This window comes from Cherax quadricarinatus, chromosome 66 (assembly GCF_038502225.1).
Source record: "Cherax quadricarinatus isolate ZL_2023a chromosome 66, ASM3850222v1, whole genome shotgun sequence".
NCBI classification, from domain to species: Eukaryota; Metazoa; Arthropoda; class Malacostraca; order Decapoda; family Parastacidae; genus Cherax; species Cherax quadricarinatus.
In genome coordinates, this window is record NC_091357.1 from 20,573,220 (window position 1) to 20,597,480 (window position 24,261).

Consider the following 24,261-nt stretch of genomic DNA (forward strand, 5'->3'; position numbering starts at 1 on the left):
CTCAGGCTCCACAAAATACATTCTTACAGAATATATGAACATTCAACTAGAGCTAAACTACTAAACACTATGTACAGACAATAATGCTACACAGTGAACATTCTTGGATGCAAGAAAATCTATTTTTTAGTTAGTAGCATTCCATACTGCACTAAAGCAAGAAAAGACAAGACATATTTGGGCACTGAGATGATAAATAATAGAATTCAAAGAGGGAAATAAATAAAAGTAAAGTCTAGTGTATTGGGATGAATCACGAGCAACCATCATGTGTAGGAAATGTGGCAAAGTACATACAAGGTATGCAACATGAAGGTATCAAGTAAACACAACAGGTCAGAAGAGTATGTTTAGAAAACACTGCCTAGAGGCTTTACCATGTGGCATTCCCTGAGAAAAATAGTCAGTTGAAGAACAATCAGTCAAAACTAACCACTCTAGAAGTTATTTAACTAAGATTCTGGGCACCTTAATAGCAGTGATCAATTTCTCAATTAACGGAATTTACGTGTTTTGCATTAGCATTAGAAACGTTGTTGCTGTGTTTTCACTCAGAAAATGCCCTTCAAATGAACTACATTTTCCAAATTAAAACTCTTGATTACACTTTATTTTTAACTGAAGTTACCAGTACATCTTACAATTTAACTTTTACATCAATCTTTAACCCTTTCAGGGTCGAGAGGCCCTCTCATAAACTTGTTCTCAGGGTCAAAAAATTTTCAGGGGAAAAAAAAAAAAAAATTTTTCTAATGAAATGATAAAGAATCTTTTCCCGATCATAATGCCACCAAAAGTATGAAATTTGATGGAAAACTTACGGAATTATGTTACTGTGAAGTTAGCGGTCTCGACGATGTTTATGCATTGGCGATTTCACCCACTTTGAGCCTTATTTTCGGTCAATTCCAGTGTACTAGTCGACAAAAATCATAACTATTTCGCTAGAACTCCATTTTTTCTATCGAATGAGTACAAGAAACTACCCATTTACCGATTTCAATTATCCAATAAAGTGGTCAGAAATCGGCAATTTTGCCAATTGCAAACAAATTTCAAAAGTTGCCAATTTCCAAATAGGGTCCAGAATAAACAAGGCACTAAAATAACATTTTCTCTGTTCATGTCCCCAGGCCCCTCTTACGTCTCTTTTGCTTTCCACTTTGAATTTTTATTCTCACAAAAATTAGAAGATTTACTGTTTTATAGACTACTGCATTAGTGTAGAAATGGTATAAATAATATCAGTGCACTTGTGAAAGAATATTAGACTCACCAGTTGATGTGTATTGGACACATGGCATAATCTGTTTACTTTTGAACTTTGGCAAAAATCGAACATTTCTGCTACTTTGAGCTCTATTTCTATGTATTTTTCATTGTGAAACCAATCAAAATCATCACAATTTCTGTAGTATGTCTTCCATTCTATAAAATGAGACCAGAAAAACTAGAATACAACCATAAATACCATACAAAAATACAGTGCAAAGTCATTGTTTTAACCCTTAAACTGTCCAAACGTAGATCTGTTTTTTCAACATTTGAAAGTAGGTAAAAAAAGTAGATCTTTTTTTTTTTTTTTACATTTGAAAGCATGTAAAAAAAAACATTGATCTACATTTTTTTTTTATATTTGAAAATATGTAAAAAAACATAGATCTACTTTTGGAGCACTATGCAAGTGAACGTAGATCTATGTTTGGACAGTTTAACGGTTAAACCAAAAACACGGTCGGAGTTTTTTTTTTTTCTCATTATGCACTGTGTGCTGCAGGATTTTTTTTATACTGTGCACACTGACCACATAGACCCATTCTTTCATATATGGGCCTACAGCTTTCTCTCGCTAGATTTGAAGGCACTAGAATTTACGCATACTAGTACGTCAATAACTCTGGTGCGTAAGCCATACTAGTACGTCGGAAACCCTGAAAGGGGTTAAATGTCTCTCAAATCAACACTAATTCTAACAATTATATAACCTACTTTCAGCAAACAAGAAAGAAACCTAATTGTAATTGAATTCCAGATTTTAGCAATATGAACTATTTGTAACATATAATAATCACTACTTCTAAATATTACTAAGCCAACTTGATGCAAATGAAGGCCAGCTCCTGCCATTACCAAACTTGTAACGAATGAAACTGTCTTCATACATTGGTCAAACTACTTGCAGCAAACACTGAAGATTATCTCTGCTGAAGATGGATGCAATATATGAACAAACTGTAAACCTGGTTGATTAGCAGAGCATCATCTTGGTTCATTCACGCACTGCAGCAAGGCTGTACAAGACTGCTCAAAACATCTGCTACTTACTCAAAAAGTAATATTCAAGAAGTGCAACACCTAATAATGCTACAGAACTACCACTACTACCATTATCTGATATGTACTTGATCTGAGGTACTGGAGTTAGCCTTCCTTTCCTCAAGACCAAAACCTCATTACCTCAAATTCCCCACGCATTGTATCACCACCTATGAGTTTACTGCTTCTCCTATGAGTTTATGCACTCTAACTCTACTAGTTAGAGTGCATAACTGTCATGCTTGCTGATTATACAAAAATATACTACAGTTGTGCACTATCTCATCAGTGAAAGCAGGACAGTCGACCCCCTCCCAAATACACAGGGTTCCTAATTAGTGGAATCTGATTACACCAATAAGTAATCCATAAAAATTAATTTAGTTAAAAATCTGCTCAGTGATTTTCACATGGAAAAATTTTTCTACTGTTTGACCATTCCTTATATTATTAACCAAATTAAAGAGATATGGTCTCCAAAACACAAAATAAATCTAAATCTGAAACAAAATTTGTGATGCAGACATAATTTAGCATTGTTCCTAGATTTTAGAATTGAGGGAAAGCTAGGGACATAACCTCAGTGAAATCTGGGGAAGGCCGACCGCACTACCTGTCCCTGTCTTACTGAGTGCCACTTGCTGCCCACCCTGACACTACTGTCACCATAGTCCCACCTACCTGCAATAAATGAATAGCTTCCTGTGCTTGCTGTACTTCAACCAGAGTTGGCCAGTCTGCTACATCATTGATGCCATTAGCCTGAAAAAATCACACTCAGCAATTTTTTTTATACAAATGCGTTCTGAAACCTAAAGAAAAACGAGACACAGGAGGACTGTGATGACAATAAAAGAAAAGATAAAAAAAATTGAAGACAAAAACAGATGAAGACCAAGGCAAGGAGGAGCAATGCAATGTGACACTTGGATACAAAAACCTGCCAAAAAAGAAATGTTCAACATCAGGGGTCTAATATTAACTAAAAAAACAAAACGGTGCATAACTTCAGCACTATTAACTGTGCTTATTTGTTTTAGTGTAGGTGATGTTAATTGTGCTGTGTTTGACTGTAGGTATGATCTGTTAAGTGGAGTGGTAGTGTGAGTGCACTGATGAAAGAGTTACTTTGACAGTGTCATATGTTTTACTGTAGGTATGATCCATGATATGTTTCACCGCAGGTATGATCTGTGAAGTGGAACAGCAGTGAGTGCACTGATGAAATGAAGTTACTGCAAAGAGATAAAAAAAAAATAGTAAAACAACATTTATAGCAGTGACTCAACCATTCAGAGTACTTTTCAGGCAGGTAAATGTTCTATCACGGCTAGTTCTCCAACTCTGAATAAACTGGCAGTCTTACACAAACATGGGAGCCTGACCAGCTTGCTGTACATATTTAAAGCATCTTTATCGGACAATTCTACTGCTACACAAAGGCAAAATAAAGAAATTATTGTCAACCACTGAAAAAAAAAACGTATATATTTAATTCCATCACTGCTCTTCAGAAGGCTATTTTTATAGATATTATCCACTACAAATTCTTGGGCTTTTTATGTTGAGTTATTTCACTTAGTGTAAGTATTGCATCCCTGCTTTCTATTGTAGATATTCTGCACGGTTTGCCAGGCCTTCCAATCTTATAAGGGGTAATTTCAGTGTGCAAATTTAGTACAAGTCCCTCCAGCAACATCTGTGCAATTCTTGATATTTATATGCAATGACATTTTCCTGTATTCTCCAGATACACAAATTTGCCTGCCTTAACTGTAGCTGTCAGTATACAGCAGTATTTCAGCTAGAGAGTACAAATGCCTTTAAGTGTATCACCATTGGTTCACTTTTGCTTTGAAGGTTCCTGTTATCCAGCCTATTATTTTCTTGCACTAGTGAATGTAACACTATCGTCTTCCTTGAATGTAAGATCTTTCAACACTGTTACCCCTCAAGTCCCTTATATTCCTCTCCTCTAAAACTTGTCCTTGTCGAACATACTGCTTTGTGTGTCTCACTAGAAAACTTTTATTTATTACATATACTCAGTGGGATGCGGCCGGTTTGTTGAAAAAAAAAAAATAACTTGGAGGCTGGATATCCAATAAAAGGGGTTGTATCTTCATATTAAATATGAGTTAACTGCATGATCTGCTGATGCAAAACTTACTGTGTATAATTTTAAAATTTAATATACCATGCAAACCTCTCACAAGCTTCAATTTCATTTCTACAGAATTCACTGATCATAAATAATTTTGTTAGATAATACACCAATGGGTGAGGAAATTCCAGGTCACAAGGTCACTTGAATTGTGATGTTTATGCACTTCCAGCCAGACAGCTCTTGGATGACAGTGAATGTTTCCTTCTCTGAGTCACCATTCCTTGGTATAGAAATAGCTGATAAGATATTAAAAAAACAGATGACTGGATGATGTATAAAGGAGGTCTGGTTCCTCTTATGTACCTCCTATCACCATCATCATCACAAATTAGATTATTTTCCTTACTGTAATATGTATATCAATGACAGATTTAGTAAAAATCTGAAACAATCCTTGTTGGGGACCATTTTTAACACAATATGAATTGTATAGATATGGAATACCTGTAATCTCTTTATTAGGAAAACCTTAAATAAGTCACTGAAGTTTGCTAAAGCAACTAAGTACAGTATATTATCTAACACCACAGAGATCTGTATTCACCTAGATGTCTAAGCAAGGTTAGACTGATTACTCTTAGTCCTGCCTCTTAACCTGTATTGACCAGTTTCACTGATTTCTGTCCCCTCCAGGCTTACTATATTTCTTCATTAAAGAATAATTTCAAAATAATAAATATATGACCTCTTTACTCTATTTATCACAAGAGTAAACATGAACATCAGCTGGATATGGTATAAAGTGAATAAATATTGACACTTTCTGGCATTTATGCCTATGAAATTCGAATGTTGCTCTACACCGAAGTTTATTTTATTTTATTATCACACTGGCCAATTCCCACTAAGGCAGGGTAGCCTGAAAAAGAAAAACTTTCACCATCATTCACTCCATCACTGTCTTGCCGGAAGGGTGCTTTACACTACAGTTTTTAAACTGCAACATTAACACCCCTCCTTCAGAGTGCAGGCACTGTACTTCCCATCTCCAGGACTCAAGTCCGGCCTGCCGGTTTCCCTGAATCCCTTCATAAATGTTACTTTGCTCACACTCCAACAGCACGTCAAGTATTAAAAACCATTTGTCTCCATTCACTATCAAACACGCTCACACATGCCTGCTGGAAGTCCAAGCCCCTCGCACACAAAACCTCCTTTACCCCCTCCCTCCAACCTTTCCTAGGCCGACCCCTACCCCGCCTTCCTTCCACTACAGACTGATACACTCTTGAAGTCACTCTATTTCACTCCATTCTCTCTACATGTCCGAACCACCTCAACAACCCTTCCTCAGCCCTCTGGACAACAGTTTTGGTAATCCCGCACCTCCTCCTAACTTCCAAACTACAAATTCTCTGCATTATATTCACACCACACATTGCCCTCAGACATGACATCTCCACTGCTTCCAACCTTCTCCTCGCTGCAACATTCATCACCCATGCTTCACACCCATATAAGAGCGTTGGTAAAACTATACTCTCATACATTCCCCTCTTTGCCTCCAAGGACAAAGTTCTTTGTCTCCACAGACTCCTAAGTGCACCATTCACCCTTTTCCCCTCATCAATTCTATGATTCACCTCATCTTTCATAGACCCATCCACTGACATGTCCACTCCCAAGTATCTGAATACATTCACCTCCTCCATACTCTCTCCCTCCAATCTGATATCCAATCTTTCATCACCTAATCTTTTTGTTATCCTCATAACCTTACTCTTTCCTGTATTCACTTTTAATTTTCTTCTTTTGCACACCCTACCAAATTCATCCACCAATCTCTGCAACTTCTCTTCAAAATCTCCCAAGAGCACAGTGTCATCAGCAAAGAGCAACTGTGACAACTCCCACTTTATGTGTGATTCTTTATCCTTTAACTCCACACCTCTTGCCAAGACCCTCGCATTTACTTCTCTTACAACCCCATCTATAATTATATTAAACAACCATGGTGACATCACACATCCTTGTCTAAGGCCTACTTTTACTGGGAAATAATTTCCCTCTTTCCTACATACTCTAACTTGAGCCTCACTATCCTCGTAAAAACTCTTCACTGCTTTCAGTAACCTACCTCCTACACCATGCACCTGCAACATCTGCCACATTGCCCCCTATCCACCCTGTCATACGCCTTTTCCAAATCCATAAATGCCACAAAGACCTCTTTAGCCTTATCTAAATACTGTTCACTTATATGTTTCACTGTAAACACCTGGTCCACACACCCCCTACCTTTCCTAAAGCCACCTTGTTCATCTGCTATCCTATTCTCCGTCTTACTCTTAATTCTTTCAATAATAACTCTACCATACACTTTACCAGGTATACTCAACAGACTTATCCCCCTATAATTTTTGCACTCTCTTTTGTCCCCTTTGCCTTTATACAAAGGAATTATGCATGCTCTCTGCCAATCCCTAGGTACCTTACCCTCTTCCATACATTTATTAAATAATTGCACCAACCACTCCAAGACTATATCCCCACCTGCTTTTAACATTTCTATCTTTATTCCCTCAATCCCAGCTGCCTTACCCCCTTTCATTCTACCTACTGCCTCACGAACTTCCCCCACACTCACAACTGGCTCTTCCTCACTCCTACAAGATGTTATTCCTCCTTGCCCTATACATGAAATCACAGCTTCCCTATCTTCAACATTTTCCCTCCATCTTCCCAATACCTCTAACTCTCCATTTAATAACTCTCCTCTCCTATTTTTAACTGACAAATCCATTTGTTCTCTAGGCTTCCTTAACTTGTTAATCTCACTCCAAAACTTTTTCATATTTTCAACAAAATTTGTTGATAACATCTCACCCACTCTCTCATTTGCTCTCTTTTTACATTGCTTCACCATTCGAAGTAACAACCCTATTTACACTGTTGAAGAATATATACGAGAATTAGGTATGATCCTTTATAGCAGGAAAACGTTGGAGGGACTGCTTTCAACTTTCCATGCTGAATTCACCCCATAGAAGTAGATGGAATATAGACCGTACAATACCCCCAATGAGAATTAGAGGTGCAATAAATTTGACAACACAAAACTCAATAATCATAAAGGGCCCAAGGCTTTTCTAAACTCTCCCTTTAAAGGGGTGAATATGAGGCTCGAACCATGTTCCATAAATTGACAGTCTGAATCTCTACCATTTCGACTACCCAGGCCTCTAACAGGAAGGAATCGGAACTGATATTACTATATTATATTTTGTGTAAGTTCTGACTCCTTCCTAATAGAAGCCTGGATAGTTGAGACGAAAGAGCATCTGACTGTCAATTTACAGACTGTGGTTTGAGCCCCTCATCCACCCTTCTGTTTATTCACTGACAGTTGTTTATTACAACTTAATTTGAATCCACAGGGATAATTAATAAGAAACAGCTGTTTTCAAGAAGGAACTTGACAACTTTGCAAACAATTCCTCATTAGCCATATTGTGGTGCCTATGACATGGACCAAACAACAACACCCTGACTGATCAGGCTGTCAACCAAAATGCACAATGGTTCACAGAACTATCAACAGGAGAACAATGGCAAGGAATTATAAGCTGGATGTCCTAGTGCTTACCATTGCAATTTCTTCACACCAATGCATTCAACTGAACATCTGGATAATACAATTGATAGAATTCAACTTTTTTTTTTCCTTCGAATTTTGTCATTACACAAAGTGAAATGCTCCAAGTCATGAAGATGTTTTTCAGTGATAGACTGAAGTGTGTATATACAATACAGTGCTGCTGCACTATGTACTATACAGTAGAATATAGTATACTACTATTGTTAATATATTCTTGGGGAAATGCTAACTTGTAAGGATATGCAGCCCATAAACACTACAATAAAACCCAAATTCACTGATTTATATATTTGCCTTTGTCAAGTTACTAGTTATTATGAGAAGAATGCCTAAAAACAATTTCTTCAAGCATCCATTTTTGTTCTTTGTCGGTTATAGTGTCACTAAAAGCTAAGTGTTCACCTATGAAACACACATGCATGGATTTGTTAATAGCCTTCAAGTGTGTTATTCCAACCATTAGTGATGACTCAAGTGGTTGAGCATATATTTAACAAGAGGGGCCCATTTTACCATGATGTTATGCTTATTTCTTGCCACTTGTCCAGGTGCTGGTGACAAAAATGCTAGATGCAAAAATGTTCACAGTAATTCCCACTGACCTTTAAATTTGCCTTGTTTCTGTCAGTGGTGGTGACACGAATGAGGTTGGGTTGTTGAAGTGCCTCTGCTGGGGTGGGGTCACTGGCGACTATGCTGATATCTATAGAGTTAATAGGCATGGGTTCAACTGGAGGAGTGGTAGGTTGACACAGTACAGCTGGGGTGTCTTCTGTCACCACTGCAGCAACTACAACCGTGGCTGCCACAACCGGTACACTCACTACTGTGGGTTCTGCTACAACTGCTGCTGGTGTTGCTGATGCTGCTGGTGCTGAGATTGTCACTATTGGTGTTCTTGACTCCCTCACACACTTAGCTACTTCTGAAAAAAATAACAGTACTGTAAATAACATGTAACATTAATATAAACATACAGTATGTATCTACATGTGTTATATTTATGATATTATATGTCAATGAATAAAAAAAATAGCTGGGGACTGAAAGGAAGGTCCATGTGTGTAGCAGATCCAGCACTGTACCACACTGGTGGCTCAGTGGTACAACACTGGTGGCACATTGGTACAACACTGGTGGCACAGTGGTACAACACAGGTGGCACAGTGGTACAACACTGGTGGCTCAGTGGTACAACACTGGGCCTGCATTTCACACACTTTAAAACTAATTACTGATCCCATGTATCACAGGCAAGTGTACACAAACTACATTCTATGTGTACACAAATTTATAGTTGCAAAATGTGTATAAACTGCATTTTCAAGCGTACATAGCATGAGTCATTTCAACTGGGATGTCTGTGTGTACTTCTGCAAAGACAGCTATTGAATGAGTGTCATCTTTCTTGGTGGGAGATAACACTTAAAACACGAGAGAGATATTCGATCTTAGAGCAAATTCATGAAGCAGAAAAACAATAAACTTCACAATACAAGTAATTCAGTCAGAAACACATACAAAAACAGTATGTGGCTCAATGTGCTTGTTGTGTGACCCCCACATACATGCAATGACAACAAGTAAAGCGACGTAACACCACAAATACACGATGAATATTGCCATAAGATTAATAAGGAGTCATTCAAGGCTAAATGAACAAATAAAAGCCACATGGTGCCACAATAGTCACATGACTTGACAAATTCAGTGGACCTCATAACAAATAAGCCACATGGTGCCACAACAAATAGCAACATGACCTTTAACAAAATCGCTTGACCCCATGACAAAGCCACATGACCCCAAAAAAAAAAGTCACATGACCTACAATAAAATTATGTGATGGATCAACAAGTATCAACAGTGTGGTGGAACAAGTATCAACAGTGTAATGGAACAATAAGAGGAAACTGTGGTGGAATAAGTAGCAACTACAGTGTAGCAGAACAAGTAGCAACTACAGTGTAGCAGAACAAGTAGCAACAACAGTGTAGCAGAACAAGTAGCAACTACAGTGTAGCAGAACAAGTAGCAACTACAGTGTAGCAGAACAAGTAGCAACTACAATGTAGCAGAACAAGTAGCAACTACGGTGTAGCAGAACAAGTAGCAACTACAATGTAGCAGAACAAGTAGCAACTACAGTGTAGCAGAACAAGTAGCAACTACAATGTAGCAGAACAAGTAGCAACAACAGTGTAGCAGAACAAGTAGCAACTACAATGTAGCAGAACAAGTAGCAACAACAGTGTAGCAGAACAAGTAGCAACTACAATGTAGCAGAACAAGTAGCAACAACAGTGTAGCAGAACAAGTAGCAACTACAATGTAGCAGAACAAGTAGCAACAACAGTGTAGCAGAACAAGTAGCAACTACAATGTAGCAGAACAAGTAGCAACAACAGTGTAGCAGAACAAGTAGCAACTACAATGTAGCAGAACAAGTAGCAACTACAATGTAGCAGAACAAGTAGCAACAACAGTGTAGCAGAACAAGTAGCAACTACAATGTAGCAGAACAAGTAGCAACTACAGTGTAGCAGAACAAGTAGCAACTACAATGTAGCAGAACAAGTAGCAACTACAGTGTAGCAGAACAAGTAGCAACTACAATGTAGCAGAACAAGTAGCAACTACAGTGTAGCAGAACAAGTAGCAACAACAGTGTAGCAGAACAAGTAGCAACAACAGTGTAGCAGAACAAGTAGCAACAACAGTGTAGCTGAAATAACCATACAATAGAGCAAAAAAGTAATGTGAAGGACCTGGGAGTGATAATTTCAGAGGATTTTGCCTTCAGAGACCACAACAATGTATCTACCTCATCTGCTAGAAAAATGATAGGATGGGTAATGAGAACCTTCAAAACTAGGGATGCCAAGCCCATGATGATCCTTCAAATCGCTTTTTCTCTCTAGGCTGGAATACTGTTGTACACTAACGGCCCCCTTCAAGGCTGGAGACATTGCAGATCTGGAGAGTGTACAAAGAACTTTCACGGCACACATAAGTACGATAAGGCACCTAAATTACTGGGAACAGTTGCAGGTCCTTGACCTGTACTCCCTGGAATGCAGGCGAGAGAGATACATGATAATATACACTTGGAAGGTCCTGGAGGGATTGGTACCAAACCTGCACACGAAAATCACTCCATATGAAAACAAAAGATTCGGCAAGAGATGCAACATTCCCCGATGAAAAGAAGGGGCGCCACGAGTACACTGACACAACACAATTAGTGACAGGGGGCCAAGACTGTTCAGCTGCCTCCCAGCATACATAAGGGGGGTTACCAATAGACCCGTCTTCAAGAAGGCACTGGACAGGCACCTAAAGTCAGTAACTGACCTACCGGGCTGTGGTTCGTATGTCAGTTTGTGTGTGGCCAGCAGTAACAGCCTGGTTAATCAGACCCTGATCCACCATGAGGCCTGGTCTCAGACCGAGCCACAGGGGCTTTGACCCCCAAAACCCTCTGCAGGTAAACAATGTAGTAGAACAAGTAGCAACAACAGTGTAGTAGAACAAGTAGCAACAATGTAGTGTAAGCAGCAGTAACAGTGTAGTGTAAGCAGCAGTAACAATGTAGTGTAAGCAGCAGTAACAATGTAGTGTAAGCAGCAGTAACAATGTAGTGTAAGCAGCAGTAACAATGTAGTGTAAGCAGCAGTAACAATGGAAGAACAAGTAGCAACAATGTAGTGTAAGCAGCAGTAACAATGTAGTGTAAGCAGCAGTAACAATGTAGTGTAAGCAGCAGTAACAATGGAAGAACAAGCAGTAACAATGTAGTGTAAGCAGCAGTAACAATGTAGTGTAAGCAGCAGTAACAATGTAGTGTAAGCAGCAGTAACAATGGAAGAACTAGTAGTAACAATGTAGTGTAAGCAGCAGTAACAATGTAGTGTAAGCAGCAGTAACAATGTAGTGTAAGCAGGAGTAACAATGTTGTGTAAGCAGCAGTAACAATGGAAGAATAAGTAGTAACAATGTAGTGTAAGCAGCAGTAACAATGTAGTGTAAGCAGCAGTAACAATGTAGTGTAAGCAGCAGTAACAATGTAGTGTAAACAGCAGTAACAATGTAGTGTAAGCAGGAGTAACAATGTTGTGTAAGCAGCAGTAACAATGGAAGAATAAGTAGTAACAATGTAGTGTAAGCAGCAGTAACAATGTAGTGTAAGCAGCAGTAACAATGGAAGAACAAGTAGTAACAATGTAGTGTAAGCAGCAGTAACAATGGAAGAACAAGCAGTAACAATGTAGTGTAAGCAGCAGTAACAATGTAGTGTAAGCAGCAGTAACAATGTAGTGTAAGCAGCAGTAACAATGGAAGAACAAGCAGTAACAATGTAGTGTAAGCAGCAGTAACAATGTAGTGTAAGCAGCAGTAACAATGGAAGAACAAGCAGTAACAATGTAGTGTAAGCAGCAGTAACAATGTAGTGTAAGCAGCAGTAACAATGTAGTGTAAGCAGCAGTAACAATGGAAGAACAATTAGTAACAATGTAGTGTACACAGCAGTAACAATGTAGTGTAAGCAGCAGTAACAATGTAGTGTACACAGCAGTAACAATGTAGTGTAAGCAGCAGTAACAATGTAGTGTACACAGCAGTAACAATGTAGTGCAAGCAGTAGCAACAATGTAGTGTAAGCAGCAGTAACAATGTAGTGTAAGCAGCAGTAACAATGTAGTGTAAGCAGCAGTAACAATGTAGTGTAAGCAGCAGTAACAATGTAGTGTAAGCAGCAGTAACAATGTAGTGTAAGCAGCAGTAACAATGTAGTGTAAGCAGCAGTAACAATGTAGTGTAAGCAGCAGTAACAATGTAGTGTAAGCAGCAGTAACAATGGAAGAACAAGTAGCAACAATGTAGTGTAAGCAGCAGTAACAATGTAAGAACAAGTAGCAACAATGTAGTGTAAGCAGCAGTAACAATGGAAGAACAAGTAGCAACAATGTAGTGTAAGCAGCAGTAACAATGTAGTGTAAGCAGCAGTAACAATGTAGTGTAAGCAGCAGTAACAATGTAGTGTAAGCAGCAGTAACAATGTAGTGTAAGCAGCAGTAACAATGGAAGAACAAGTAGCAACAATGTAGTGTAAGCAGCAGTAACAATGGAAGAACAAGTAGCAACAATGTAGTGTAAGCAGCAGTAACAATGTAGTGTAAGCAGCAGTAACAATGTAGTGTAAGCAGCAGTAACAATGTAGTGTACACAGCAGTAACAATGTAGTGTAAGCAGTAGCAACAATGTAGTGTAAGCAGCAGTAACAATGTAGTGTAAGCAGCAGTAACAATGTAGTGTAAGCAGCAGTAACAATGTAGTGTAAGCAGCAGTAACAATGTAGTGTAAGCAGCAGTAACAATGTAGTGTAAGCAGCAGTAACTGTGTAGTGTAAGCAGCAGTAACAATGTAGTGTAAGCAGTAACAATGTAGTGTAAGCAGTAACAATGTAGTGTAAGCAGCAGTAACAATGTAGTGTAAGCAGTAACAATGTAGTGTAAGCAGCAGTAACAATGTAGTGTAAGCAGTAACAATGTAGTGTAAGCAGTAACAATGTAGTGTAAGCAGCAGTAACAATGTAGTGTAAGTAGTAACAATGTAGTGTAAGCAGCAGTAACAATGTAGTGTAAGCAGTAACAATGTAGTGTAAGCAGCAGTAACAATGTAGTGTAAGCAGCAGTGACAATGTAGTGTAAGCAGCAGTAACAATATAGTGTAAGCAGCAGTAACAATGTAGTGTAAGCAGCAGTAACAATATAGTGTAAGCAGCAGTAACAATGTAGTGTAAGCATCAGTAACAATGGAAGAACAAGTAGCAACAATGTAGTGTAAGCAGCAGTAACAATGGAAGAACAAGTAGCAACAATGTAGTGTAAGCAGCAGTAACAATGGAAGAACAAGTAGCAACAATGTAGTGTAAGCAGCAGTAACAATATAGTGTAAGCAGCAGTAACAATGTAGTGTAAGCAGCAGTAACAATGTAGTGTAAGCAGCAGTAACAATGTAGTGTAAGCAGCAGTAACAATGTAGTGTAAGCAGCAGTAACAATGTAGTGTAAGCAGCAGTAACAATGTAGTGTAAGCAGCAGTAGCAATGGAAGAACAAGTAGCAACAATGTAGTGTAAGCAGCAGTAACAATGTAGTGTAAGCAGCAGTAACAATGGAAGAACAAGTAGCAACAATGTAGTGTAAGCAGCAGTAACAATGTAGTGTAAGCAGCAGTAGCAATGGAAGAACAAGTAGCAACAATGTAGTGTAAGCAGCAGTAACAATGGAAGAACAAGTAGCAACAATGTAGTGTAAGCAGCAGTAACAATGGAAGAACAAGTAGCAACAATGTAGTGTAAGCAGCAGTAACAATGTAGTGTAAGCAGCAGTAACAATGTAGTGTAAGCAGCAGTAACAATGGAAGAACAAGCAGTAACAATGTAGTGTAAGCAGCAGTAACAATGTAGTGTAAGCAGCAGTAACAATGGAAGAACAAGTAGCAACAATGTAGTGTAAGCAGCAGTAACAATGTAGTGTAAGCAGCAGTAACAATGTAGTGTAAGCAGCAGTAACAATGTAGTGTAAGCAGCAGTAACAATGTAGTGTAAGCAGCAGTAACAATGTAGTGTAAGCAGCAGTAACAATGTAGTGTAAGCAGCAGTAACAATATAGTGTAAGCAGCAGTAACAATGTAGTGTAAGCAGCAGTAACAATGGAAGAACAAGTAGCAACAATGTAGTGTAAGCAGCAGTAACAATGGAAGAACAAGTAGCAACAATGTAGTGTAAGCAGCAGTAACAATGGGCTGGCAGGCAGCATCAGTAACAAACGTTCATATATGAACGTTTCCTGACGCTGCTCTGCCTGCCGCCTTGCCAAACATGGCCACAGCTCATGACGTGTTACTTTCCAACACACAAAACAAACTTACTTTCTACAGTACACAAAATGTAATTTACATGTAATAAAATATTGTTAAGCACAAAAGAAAGCCACTACCGTGAGTTGTAACAAGTTAACGTACATAAGGTATCTCAAACAATAGCTGTCCCTTTTAGGTACAGAGATGCGCTATGAGATGTTTAACTCATTGTTTTGTTTATGTTTGATTGTTTAAAATAAGCACGTGGCGTATACAGCCACCAGAACTTGTCAGCTGCTCTGTATAACCATGGACTTTCTGCTTGCACAACCCGATGTGTTGCCCATCACTGTACAAACATTGTATCATGCTGAAATAAATCTTTTTGTCTTTTGACTTCACCAACCATGTATAGACAGTTTACAACGGTATCCACACTATCACCATGAAACTGTCCTCACGCTACCCACTTCCACTTTCCCTATACAGGAGGGCCCCGCTTTTACAGCGGGTTAGGTTCCGGGCTATTGCAGGGCCCCACTTATACAGCAGGTTAGATTCCGGGCTAATGTAGGGCCCCCACTTAGGTTAGGTTCCGGGCTATTGCAGGGCCCCGGTTACACAGCAGGTTAGGTTCCAGGCTACTGTAGGGCCCTGCTTATACAGCAGGTTAGATTCCAGTCTACTGTAGTAAAGTGAAAATCGCTGTAAAGTGATATACCTTCTCCTCCTCTGCTCTTCCATGCCTTATACCTTCTCCTGTTCATGCCTCCTACCTCCTCCTCCTCCTCCTCCTGGAAGCTATCGTCCCCCGGCCCCAGCCTTCACCTCTCCAACACACTGAACATTACCAACAGCTTCACAAAACCACAAGAGCCTTCCAGTATACGTCTCAGCTCTGATTCTAATCATTAAATACTGCCAGCTGACTTAAGAATTACTGAACAAAATGTTCAAGAGAAATGTTATAGCATTCTGCGGCTGCAATCCTAAACTCTTTAATGTTTCTTCTTTCCGGAAATGTTATACGAGGGGATAGGGAGAAGGAAGAATGAAGAAAGAGGTGGACGGGGAAGAAAGATTACGGGGAAGGAAGGGTCTGGTCTGGGTCCTTGCCGTGGGGGGTCTTGATGAGCCTCAGACGCGTCGAAAGATAAAAAAAAAAAAAAATAACCACTTAATCAAATGCATTCCACTTACGTCCTTAAAACTTATACAAAGACCCAGAGAGAGAGAGAGAGAGAGAGAGAGAGAGAGAGAGAGAGAGAGAGAGAGAGAGAGAGAGAGAGAGAGAGAGAGACATGCAGGTGTGTTCTTTCATTCACACATTCCAGTATTTCCCTCAGGCTCCGTCTTTCCGGTTATCGGCTCAAAACAAAGGACTCGTGAATCCAACAAAAGTTGTTTCACAAAACCTATTACACATTATCTATTGTTAGGAAAACATTCTACCTGCATTTATGTACGTAGGCGTGTGTGTGTGTGTGTGTGTGTGTGTGTGTGTGTGTGTGTGTGTGTGTGTGTGTGTGTGTGTGTGTGTGTGTGTGTGTGTGTGTGTGTGTGTGTTTATATAATAATTATAGCACTTCTTTTGATGTGAACCCTAAACCTGAGAGAAGGGAGTATTCCAGAGAGATAAAATCCTCAATTGTCTTCGTAAGGTGGTGTGTTTCCTCGCCCATCGCCATTACGTCTTTAAGGCAACAAAGATCCCGGTAACACCTACCTGCGAGGATTCAACTCTAAGCGGTACCAAGTTGTGTTGAGCACTGCGACCTTGCGACTACAAGACTTGCTAGGACGCCGCTTCGATCCCCGCACTATTACATAACCTGTCTACCTGTTGATGGCTCACAGAGGTATTGCATCAGCAGGGCTGGCTATGGTGCATACGTCGGACTGCAGGCAGCGGGTACAAACGGCCTCATCGATTAGACCAGCAACCAGGAGGCTTGGTCTGGGACCTGGCCGCAGGGGCAGTGACCTACGGCCCGGTTCTACGCCATGTGTCCCGGTTGATGACCTGATCTGTCCACCATAAGCACCACAGTCTGGCAGATCAGGAAGCGAGTTGAACTTAACAAGTTCCCTTTAATGGGCGAGTTAGTGTAGAGCAACATTCCAGCAGTCTAAATGCTACAAGTGTCCTGAAGACACTTTAAAATGTGTTCTTGTAATCCAGCCTACAATTACCTTTGCAGATGTAGTATTACGATTGTCGTCACTGAAGGTAACCTCTTCCGAACCATTACTCTAAGAGTAATGAATAACAATGTATAGGACTTAAGTCCTATACATTATTATTTTGCTCTATTCAGTGGGTCGACAAGGTTTTATACTCTAATCTACTTTTCATTATTCCCCACAGCAGAGTAGCTGTAAATATAAAAAGGCACAATACCGTGACTGGAACGATACACAAATAACCCGCACATAAAAGAGAGAAGCTTACGACGACGTTTCGGTCTGACTTGGACCATTTACAAAGTCACACTGTGTTTACCTGGAGTTTACCTGGAGAGAGTTTCGGGGGTCAACGCCCCCGCGGCCCAATCTGTGACCAGGCCTCCTGGTGGATCAGCGCCTGATCAACCAGGCTGTTGCTGCTGGCTGCACGCAAACCAACGTACGAGCCACAGCCCGGCTGATCAGGAACTGACTTTAGGTGCTTGTCCAGTGCCAGCTTAAAGACTGCCAGGGGTCTGTTGGTAATCCCCCTTATGTGTGCTGGGAGGCAGTTGAACAGTCTCGGGCCCCTGACACTTATTGTATGGTCTCTGTAAATTATATCGTTGAATATTACTATATTGTTTCCTGTGGCCCACTGAACAACCTGCTTTAAAGACTTGCTATGACTGAGTCATGGATCAGTAAACCCAGTCGATACGAGTTAAACCGATCGATAAGCATTAAAGAGGTAAGGCCAGGAGCTGTGTCGTCTCCTGTAAATACTTAGTAACTATGTGAGGACAGAAGCGATACCACTGTCTTTAATTAAGAGCCTGCCAGTGATACCACTACCACCTGTCCCACCACCAGCAAAAAGCAGTTACACTACTACCACTACAGCCAGTTATACCATCTGTAACACCATCACTACCCCCAGTTACACCACCATCTGTAACACCATCACTACCCCCAGTTACACCACCATCTGTAATACCATCACTACCGTGATTTACACCACCATCTGTAAAGCCATCACTACCGCCAATTACACCACCATCTGTTACACCTGTCACGCCATCACTACCGCCAGTTACACCACCATCTGTTACACCTGTCACACCATCACAGCCACACCCTAAGAGCAGTCGGTCGGTCGGTCCACAGCGTGACGTATCAAAACCATTTTCTTTCTCGTCGTTCTTGTGTGACTCAACCAGATGCCTCAGGAACACTAGGAGGGAGGGGAGGGGAGGGGACAGGGGGAGAAAGAGGGGAAACAGAAAGGGGAGGGAGTGAGAGAGGGGGAAGGATGGCAACACAGACCAGACAGAGTCAAGGTCAGATACGGCACAAAGTATTCAAATTACTGGGAACATCTCAAAGTCCTACATACGAACTCGCTGGAGCGGAGGATACTATGGAAGGTGCTTGAGGACCTGGTCCCAAATCTGTGCACTGCTATAACAACATACTGGAAAGATATGGGAGGAAGTGTAAAATAAACATGGTAAAAAGCATGGGCAATGTGAGCACAGTAAGAGAACACTGTATCAACATCCGTAGTCCCGGACTGTGTAACATTCTACCATAAGATATCAGAAACACTGCAGGGAGAAATGTAGAAGTCTTCCAGAAGTAACTAAACAAGTATCGCCACCAAGTGCCGGATCAACCAGGCTGTGGACATGTGGACCAGCCGGCTACCAAGACTAACAGCCAAGTATCAGACAAGTCTTGCTCCAGACCGGGCTGCGAGAGTAGAAAAGCTCTCGTAACTGGTCACAGGGATTATCTGGTCACGAGACGAACAAAAGCAGCAATCCCGTCTAAAAAAAAAAAGTGCAGACATGATAGCCCCTCTTCAGAGCGAGGAAGCAGAGCTTCGGTAAACACATTTACAAACCTGCAGTACTAGCATGATACATCATAACGTATTTGAAAGGATGCTGAGACCACAACTTATTGATTTAAAAAAAAAAAAGCTATACAAGCCAAGTCATCGCAGATTTAAAGCATATTAAGCTATATAACAAGCATTAAAACTGAAACGAGTTGTGAGATTCGAAGAACTCTTTAACCTGGTTGATCACTTAGTGCTCTCGGAAATTAAAAATAAACACACACAAACACATCAGATTAACATAATCGCCGAGTTTTCTGATGGACAACAAAAATGACGTTCAGCTTTCCGGAAAACAGAACAAAGATTAATCTCAGTCGAGTTAAAAAGCTGAAGATCCTCAGGTATGATCCTGGAAGCTTTGTTTCTCATCCTCATAGTAAACACGGTAAAAAAAAAAAAACACGAGTCACAGCTTCATATCACCCTCTACCTGGAGGATTTTCCGGAGGTCAACGCCCCCACGGCCCAGTCCTTGACCAGGCCTCGTGGTGGATCAGAACCTGATCAACCAGGCTGTTATTGCTGGCTGCACATAGTCCAACGTACGAACCACAGCCCTGCTGAGCAGGTACTAACCTGCTCCGTCTTGAGGGCAGCCAGGGGTCTACTGGTAATTCCCCTTATGCCTGGTGGAAGGCTGTTGGGGACGATACCAAAACAAGTATGGAAGGCGCCTTAGTAGAATACTAGAAAAAAATATTAATATCAACAAAATGTTTCAATGTGCCATAGTAAGATGACGCTCACTTAACAAATTTCGAGATAGAGGCTGATTATCTTAATTAAGAGGAACTGAATTGAGGTGGCACAGGTGGAAGCTGAAGACACGGATCCCCCATAGGGATGTAGGCAGGTTAGGTCTCTAGTGTGGCTGAAAAGTGCAATGACATGTTAAGAGTTGATACAAAACTCAAGAGGCGGCCACAAGTCCGTGATACCGATCAAGGTAGTCTAGGAGGCGGGGCCAGGAGCTAAGTAGCGACCCCAACACACAAATCAACGAGTATAAATTGGAAAGTACACACTGACCTTGAGTGAATAAATAAAGCCTCACTACGTTACTATGGGTTATTCTGTACACATTTAAACACTACACTCATATTTTTTTGTGGTGCAAACTGATACTGCCAAGTTTAAGTCCTGAGTTTCAGTCATCACCTAAACCTGGCTATAAAATTCAATTAGCCGAAAATCTGGTGTACGTCTAAACATTATTTCTGATGCAACACACCAGTAGGATTACCCTCCCCCCTTCTCCCTAAATCCCCTCCTTCCCACCACTCTCCCTTTCTTGCACTCCCCCATCACGTCCTTCCCCCTCCGTCTACCACCAAGAATGCGGTTGCAAGCAGGAAAATATGACAATAAACAGCAAGGTGGTGTCGCAGTAAAGCATTACTATCCCTAACACGCGCTAATCTCTCTTGACATACCTTGCACAGGTTACACAAATAACCCGCATAATGCTCCAAGTCCGACAGAAACGTCGTGGTAAGCTCCTCTCTCCTATGTGCGGGTTGTGTACTGTGACTGTTCTTCCTCGCAAAGGTTTCCAAAATTATCTACTCTCGAGGCCACGCCAAAGGCCGGATTTCGTTGTAAACTTCCTGATCAACTACTCTGTTGCTGCTCGCGGACTGCAGGCCTGCATAGTTATCACATGACCGAACCTCCACTTCCTACCAAAAAAAAAAAAAATACAAACTACCTTATATCAATGCGGAGAGTGTGATTACCTCAGAATTACGTCTCCACTTATACTGCCTCCTGTTTACCATCGCCTGTACTTCGCACGTGTGTTCTTCATCGACTTCTCGGTTATATCATTTATACATTGCTGCTTATGAAGGATTACAAACATGTGCAACATCTGGGTATCTTTACTGTAGATGTTCCGCCAGCCAGTGGCTTGATCAGTACAAATTGAAGGACATAATTGAAGAACATTAGAACTGAAGGAGGGGTGTTAATGTTGCAGTTTAAAAACTGTAGTGTAAAGCACCCTTCTGGCAAGACAGTGATGGAGTGAATGATGGTGAAAGTTTTTCTTTTTCGGGCCACCCTGCCTTGGTGGGAATCGGCCGGTGTGATAATAAAAAAAAAAAAAAATTAGAACTGGATACAAAAAAAAAATGAGGGACTGATTTATAACTTCAAAAATACACAAAAGACACAAAAAATAAAAAAAAACTAATTACTTTTCTAGAGTGTAAAATTGACATAAGAGTTTGATACAAATATATGTGAAAGGAGAGGCGCGAGCACTGCCTTAGAGAACAACTTTCCTCTGTCGTAGTTTCTGACTTTAATATTACTCCTTGCGCTCTATTTATTAACATCAAAAACAAATCTGCTCGCTTTTCCTGTTATTCCGTTTGCAGTGTACTCACCTAGTTGAGGTTGCAGGGGTCGAGCCCAAGCTCCTGGCCCCCGCCTCTTCACTGGTCGCTACTAGGTCACTCTCCCTGAACCATGAGCTTTATCGTACCTCTGCTTAAAGCTATGTATGGATCCTGCCTCCAGTACATAGCTTCCTAAACTATTCCACTTCCTGACTACTCTGTGGCTGAAGAAATACTTCCTAACATCCCTGTGATTCATCTGTGTCTTCAGCTTCCAACTGTGTCCCCGTGTTGTTGTGTCCAGTCTCTGGATCATCCTTTGTCCACCTTGTCAATTCCTCTCAGTGTTTTGTATGTCGTTATCATGTCCCCCCTATCTCTCCTGTCCTCCAGTGTCGTCAGGTTGATTTCCCTTAACCTCTCCTCGTAGGACATACCTCTTAGCTCTGGGACTAGTCTTGTTGCAAACCTTTGCACTTTCTCTAGTTTCTTTACGTGCTTGGCTAGGTGTGGGTTCCAAACTGGTGCCGCATACGCCAATATGGGCCTAACGTACACGTGTGTGTGTGTGTGTGTGTGTGTGTGTGTGTGTGTGTGTGTGTGTGTGTGTGTGTGTTGCTGCACGATGCTTTGGCAAGTCTGTGCACACTACTTCTGCACTGTCTTCCAGTGTATACAAGATCATATAATGGTCTGGTAAATGTGAGAGGCAGGAGTGACCAGAACTCGTGCTGCTCTGGGTTGTGTAGTGTTTGAGAATCCAAGTGGTTTGCCATCTTGCTTCTTCAAACTCAAAGATTTTTATTACGTGAGGCATCATTGTCAGGGTTGTGTCGGAAATTTTGGAGATGATCAAGTTTTGGAGTCTCGTTCATGAATTCATTCGGATTGTCGACCTGATTAACGACTCGCTGAACACACGACTAATACTGAAACCTGAATATTTCACTCATTTCTTAATCGTCAGTGCAAATTCCATCTTATTTGAGCAACGACCCCATACTGGATGTGGGTCTCGCCTTGAATTTTGCATACAAGAAGTATTTTGGATTTTTTTCAACTTCATTACATCCTTAAAGTTCCCACTGTCCTTCCTGGACTCTGCACGATTCATTTAACTTCAATATCTTCAATTTTCTAGCCAGCGTTTTCTTCTGTAATTCAGTTTAGCACCTCTGAGAACATCTGTGATTCTTCACCTTCGCCTGTAGAGGGAGCATCTCTCTCTTTCTAGCTTACATCTTTTCTTCTTTTTTCTTAGTGCTATATTTCTTAAACACAGTTCCAGTGCCACTTAGGTAGATCCTCTCTAGACATCTGTTTAGATCAATGTTATTCAACATATTTTCCAGCATGCTTCGTCAAAGACATGATTTACTTGATTTCAAATGAGTGCAAATGCAGCACCAGATTGTGACTAGTTATCCCACGCCAGGGATGGAATGATCACCCACCAGTACAACGACCAACTCTCCATCAGGCAATGACGGGTCACCACTTAAGAGGCGCGTGAGTTTCCTGTCTCATAATATGTTTATTTTCCCCTATAATCTACCTTGTCCATAATTACTATCGCATTTGCTTTGTCTGCTTTCGTAAGGTGAAGTCCAGGATCTTCCTTTAATTTAAGGTATAACTTAACAAATCTTTGATGACAATTGTGTTGTCAAGCTCAGACCTCTACAACACAATTGTCATCAAAGATTTGTTAAGATATACCATGAATTAAGGAAAGATCCTGGACTTCACCTTACGAAAGCAGACAAAGCAAATGCGATAGTAATTATGGACAAGGTAGATTACAGGGGAAACATAAACATGATATTAGAAGACGGGGGAACGTGCGTGCCTGTTAGAGAGAGAACTCAAGAGTTACTAATCAGCCGGGTTGTGTACCTATGGTGGTGTATGTGCAGCAAGTTGCAACAAACTGAGTGACCTGGTTGTCAATCCCCGGGAACAATCAACAGGTGGAGAGAGCGGACATGTAAGAGGATGCAGTGCTCGCTACAGCTGCAGCACATGTATTAAATATGCATGATAAGTTAAAGACGACAGAATACCCCCTGCATAGCTCCCTTCCTCTAACTACAATTATACCTTTGATGAGTTTCCAGAGTTTTCCTACTCCCGGAACCCGGCCTTGAACCTTGTATGGTACTTGCCTGGTCAGTCAGGCAAGTACCATGTAAGCTCACATATCCATCACAGCCTGGTTGATCCAGCACTGAGATACTTGTTCAGTTTCCTCTTGCAGACTTCTACATTTGTCCCGGCGTTGTTTCCGATATCTTCTGAGATGTTGAATAGCCTGGGACGAAGGATGTTGATACAATGTTCTCTGACTGTGTCCACGAAGCTGCTCCTTTCCACTGGGTTTATTGTACGTGTTCTCCCATATATCTCACTACGGTAAGAGGTAAACACTGTGTATATACACATTTTTAAGAGTAGATATTAGGCCTCGGAGGATAAAAATCCTTCAAGCTACTAGTTAAAAGGTAAATCTGGTGGTGTGACTATTACCCCAGAAAAAAAAAGAACTAGGCGAGGACACCCCCAAAACAGTCAGGACTACAGAGTAGCCCACTCTACTCCAGCGACACTTCCTCTTCTTATGAATCACCAAAATAAAAAAAAGTATGCAAAGACACCCATCTACTGTTGTCACCTTCACAGACACCACCCATCTACTGTTGTCACCTTCACAGACACCACCCATCTACTGTTGTCACCTTCACAGACACCACCCATCTACTGTTGTCACCTTCACAGACACCACCCATCTACTGTTGTCACCTTCACAGACACCACCCATCTACTGTTGTCACCTTCACAGACACCACCCATCTACTGTTGTCACCTTCACAGACACCACCCATCTACTGTTGTCACCTTCAC

The 24,261-nt window shown here is 40.8% G+C and overlaps 1 protein-coding gene across 6 annotated transcripts in view; it reads right to left on the minus strand.

Moving 5' to 3' along the window:
- The window catches only part of larp (La related protein), a 145,192-nt gene that overhangs the window by 54,084 nt on the left and 66,847 nt on the right, over positions 1-24,261 (minus strand). For 3 of the 6 annotated variants that reach the window (XM_053798887.2, XM_053798884.2, XM_053798889.2), the window contains exons 2-3: positions 8,684-9,006; positions 2,998-3,078 (exon numbers count right to left, since the gene is read on the minus strand). In XM_053798887.2, coding sequence (XP_053654862.2) covers positions 2,998-3,078; positions 8,684-9,006 — 404 coding nt within the window. The remainder of the gene's footprint in view (positions 1-2,997; positions 3,079-8,683; positions 9,007-24,261) is intronic. The other 3 variants (XM_053798885.2, XM_070099205.1, XM_053798886.2) reach the window with 2 other exon arrangements.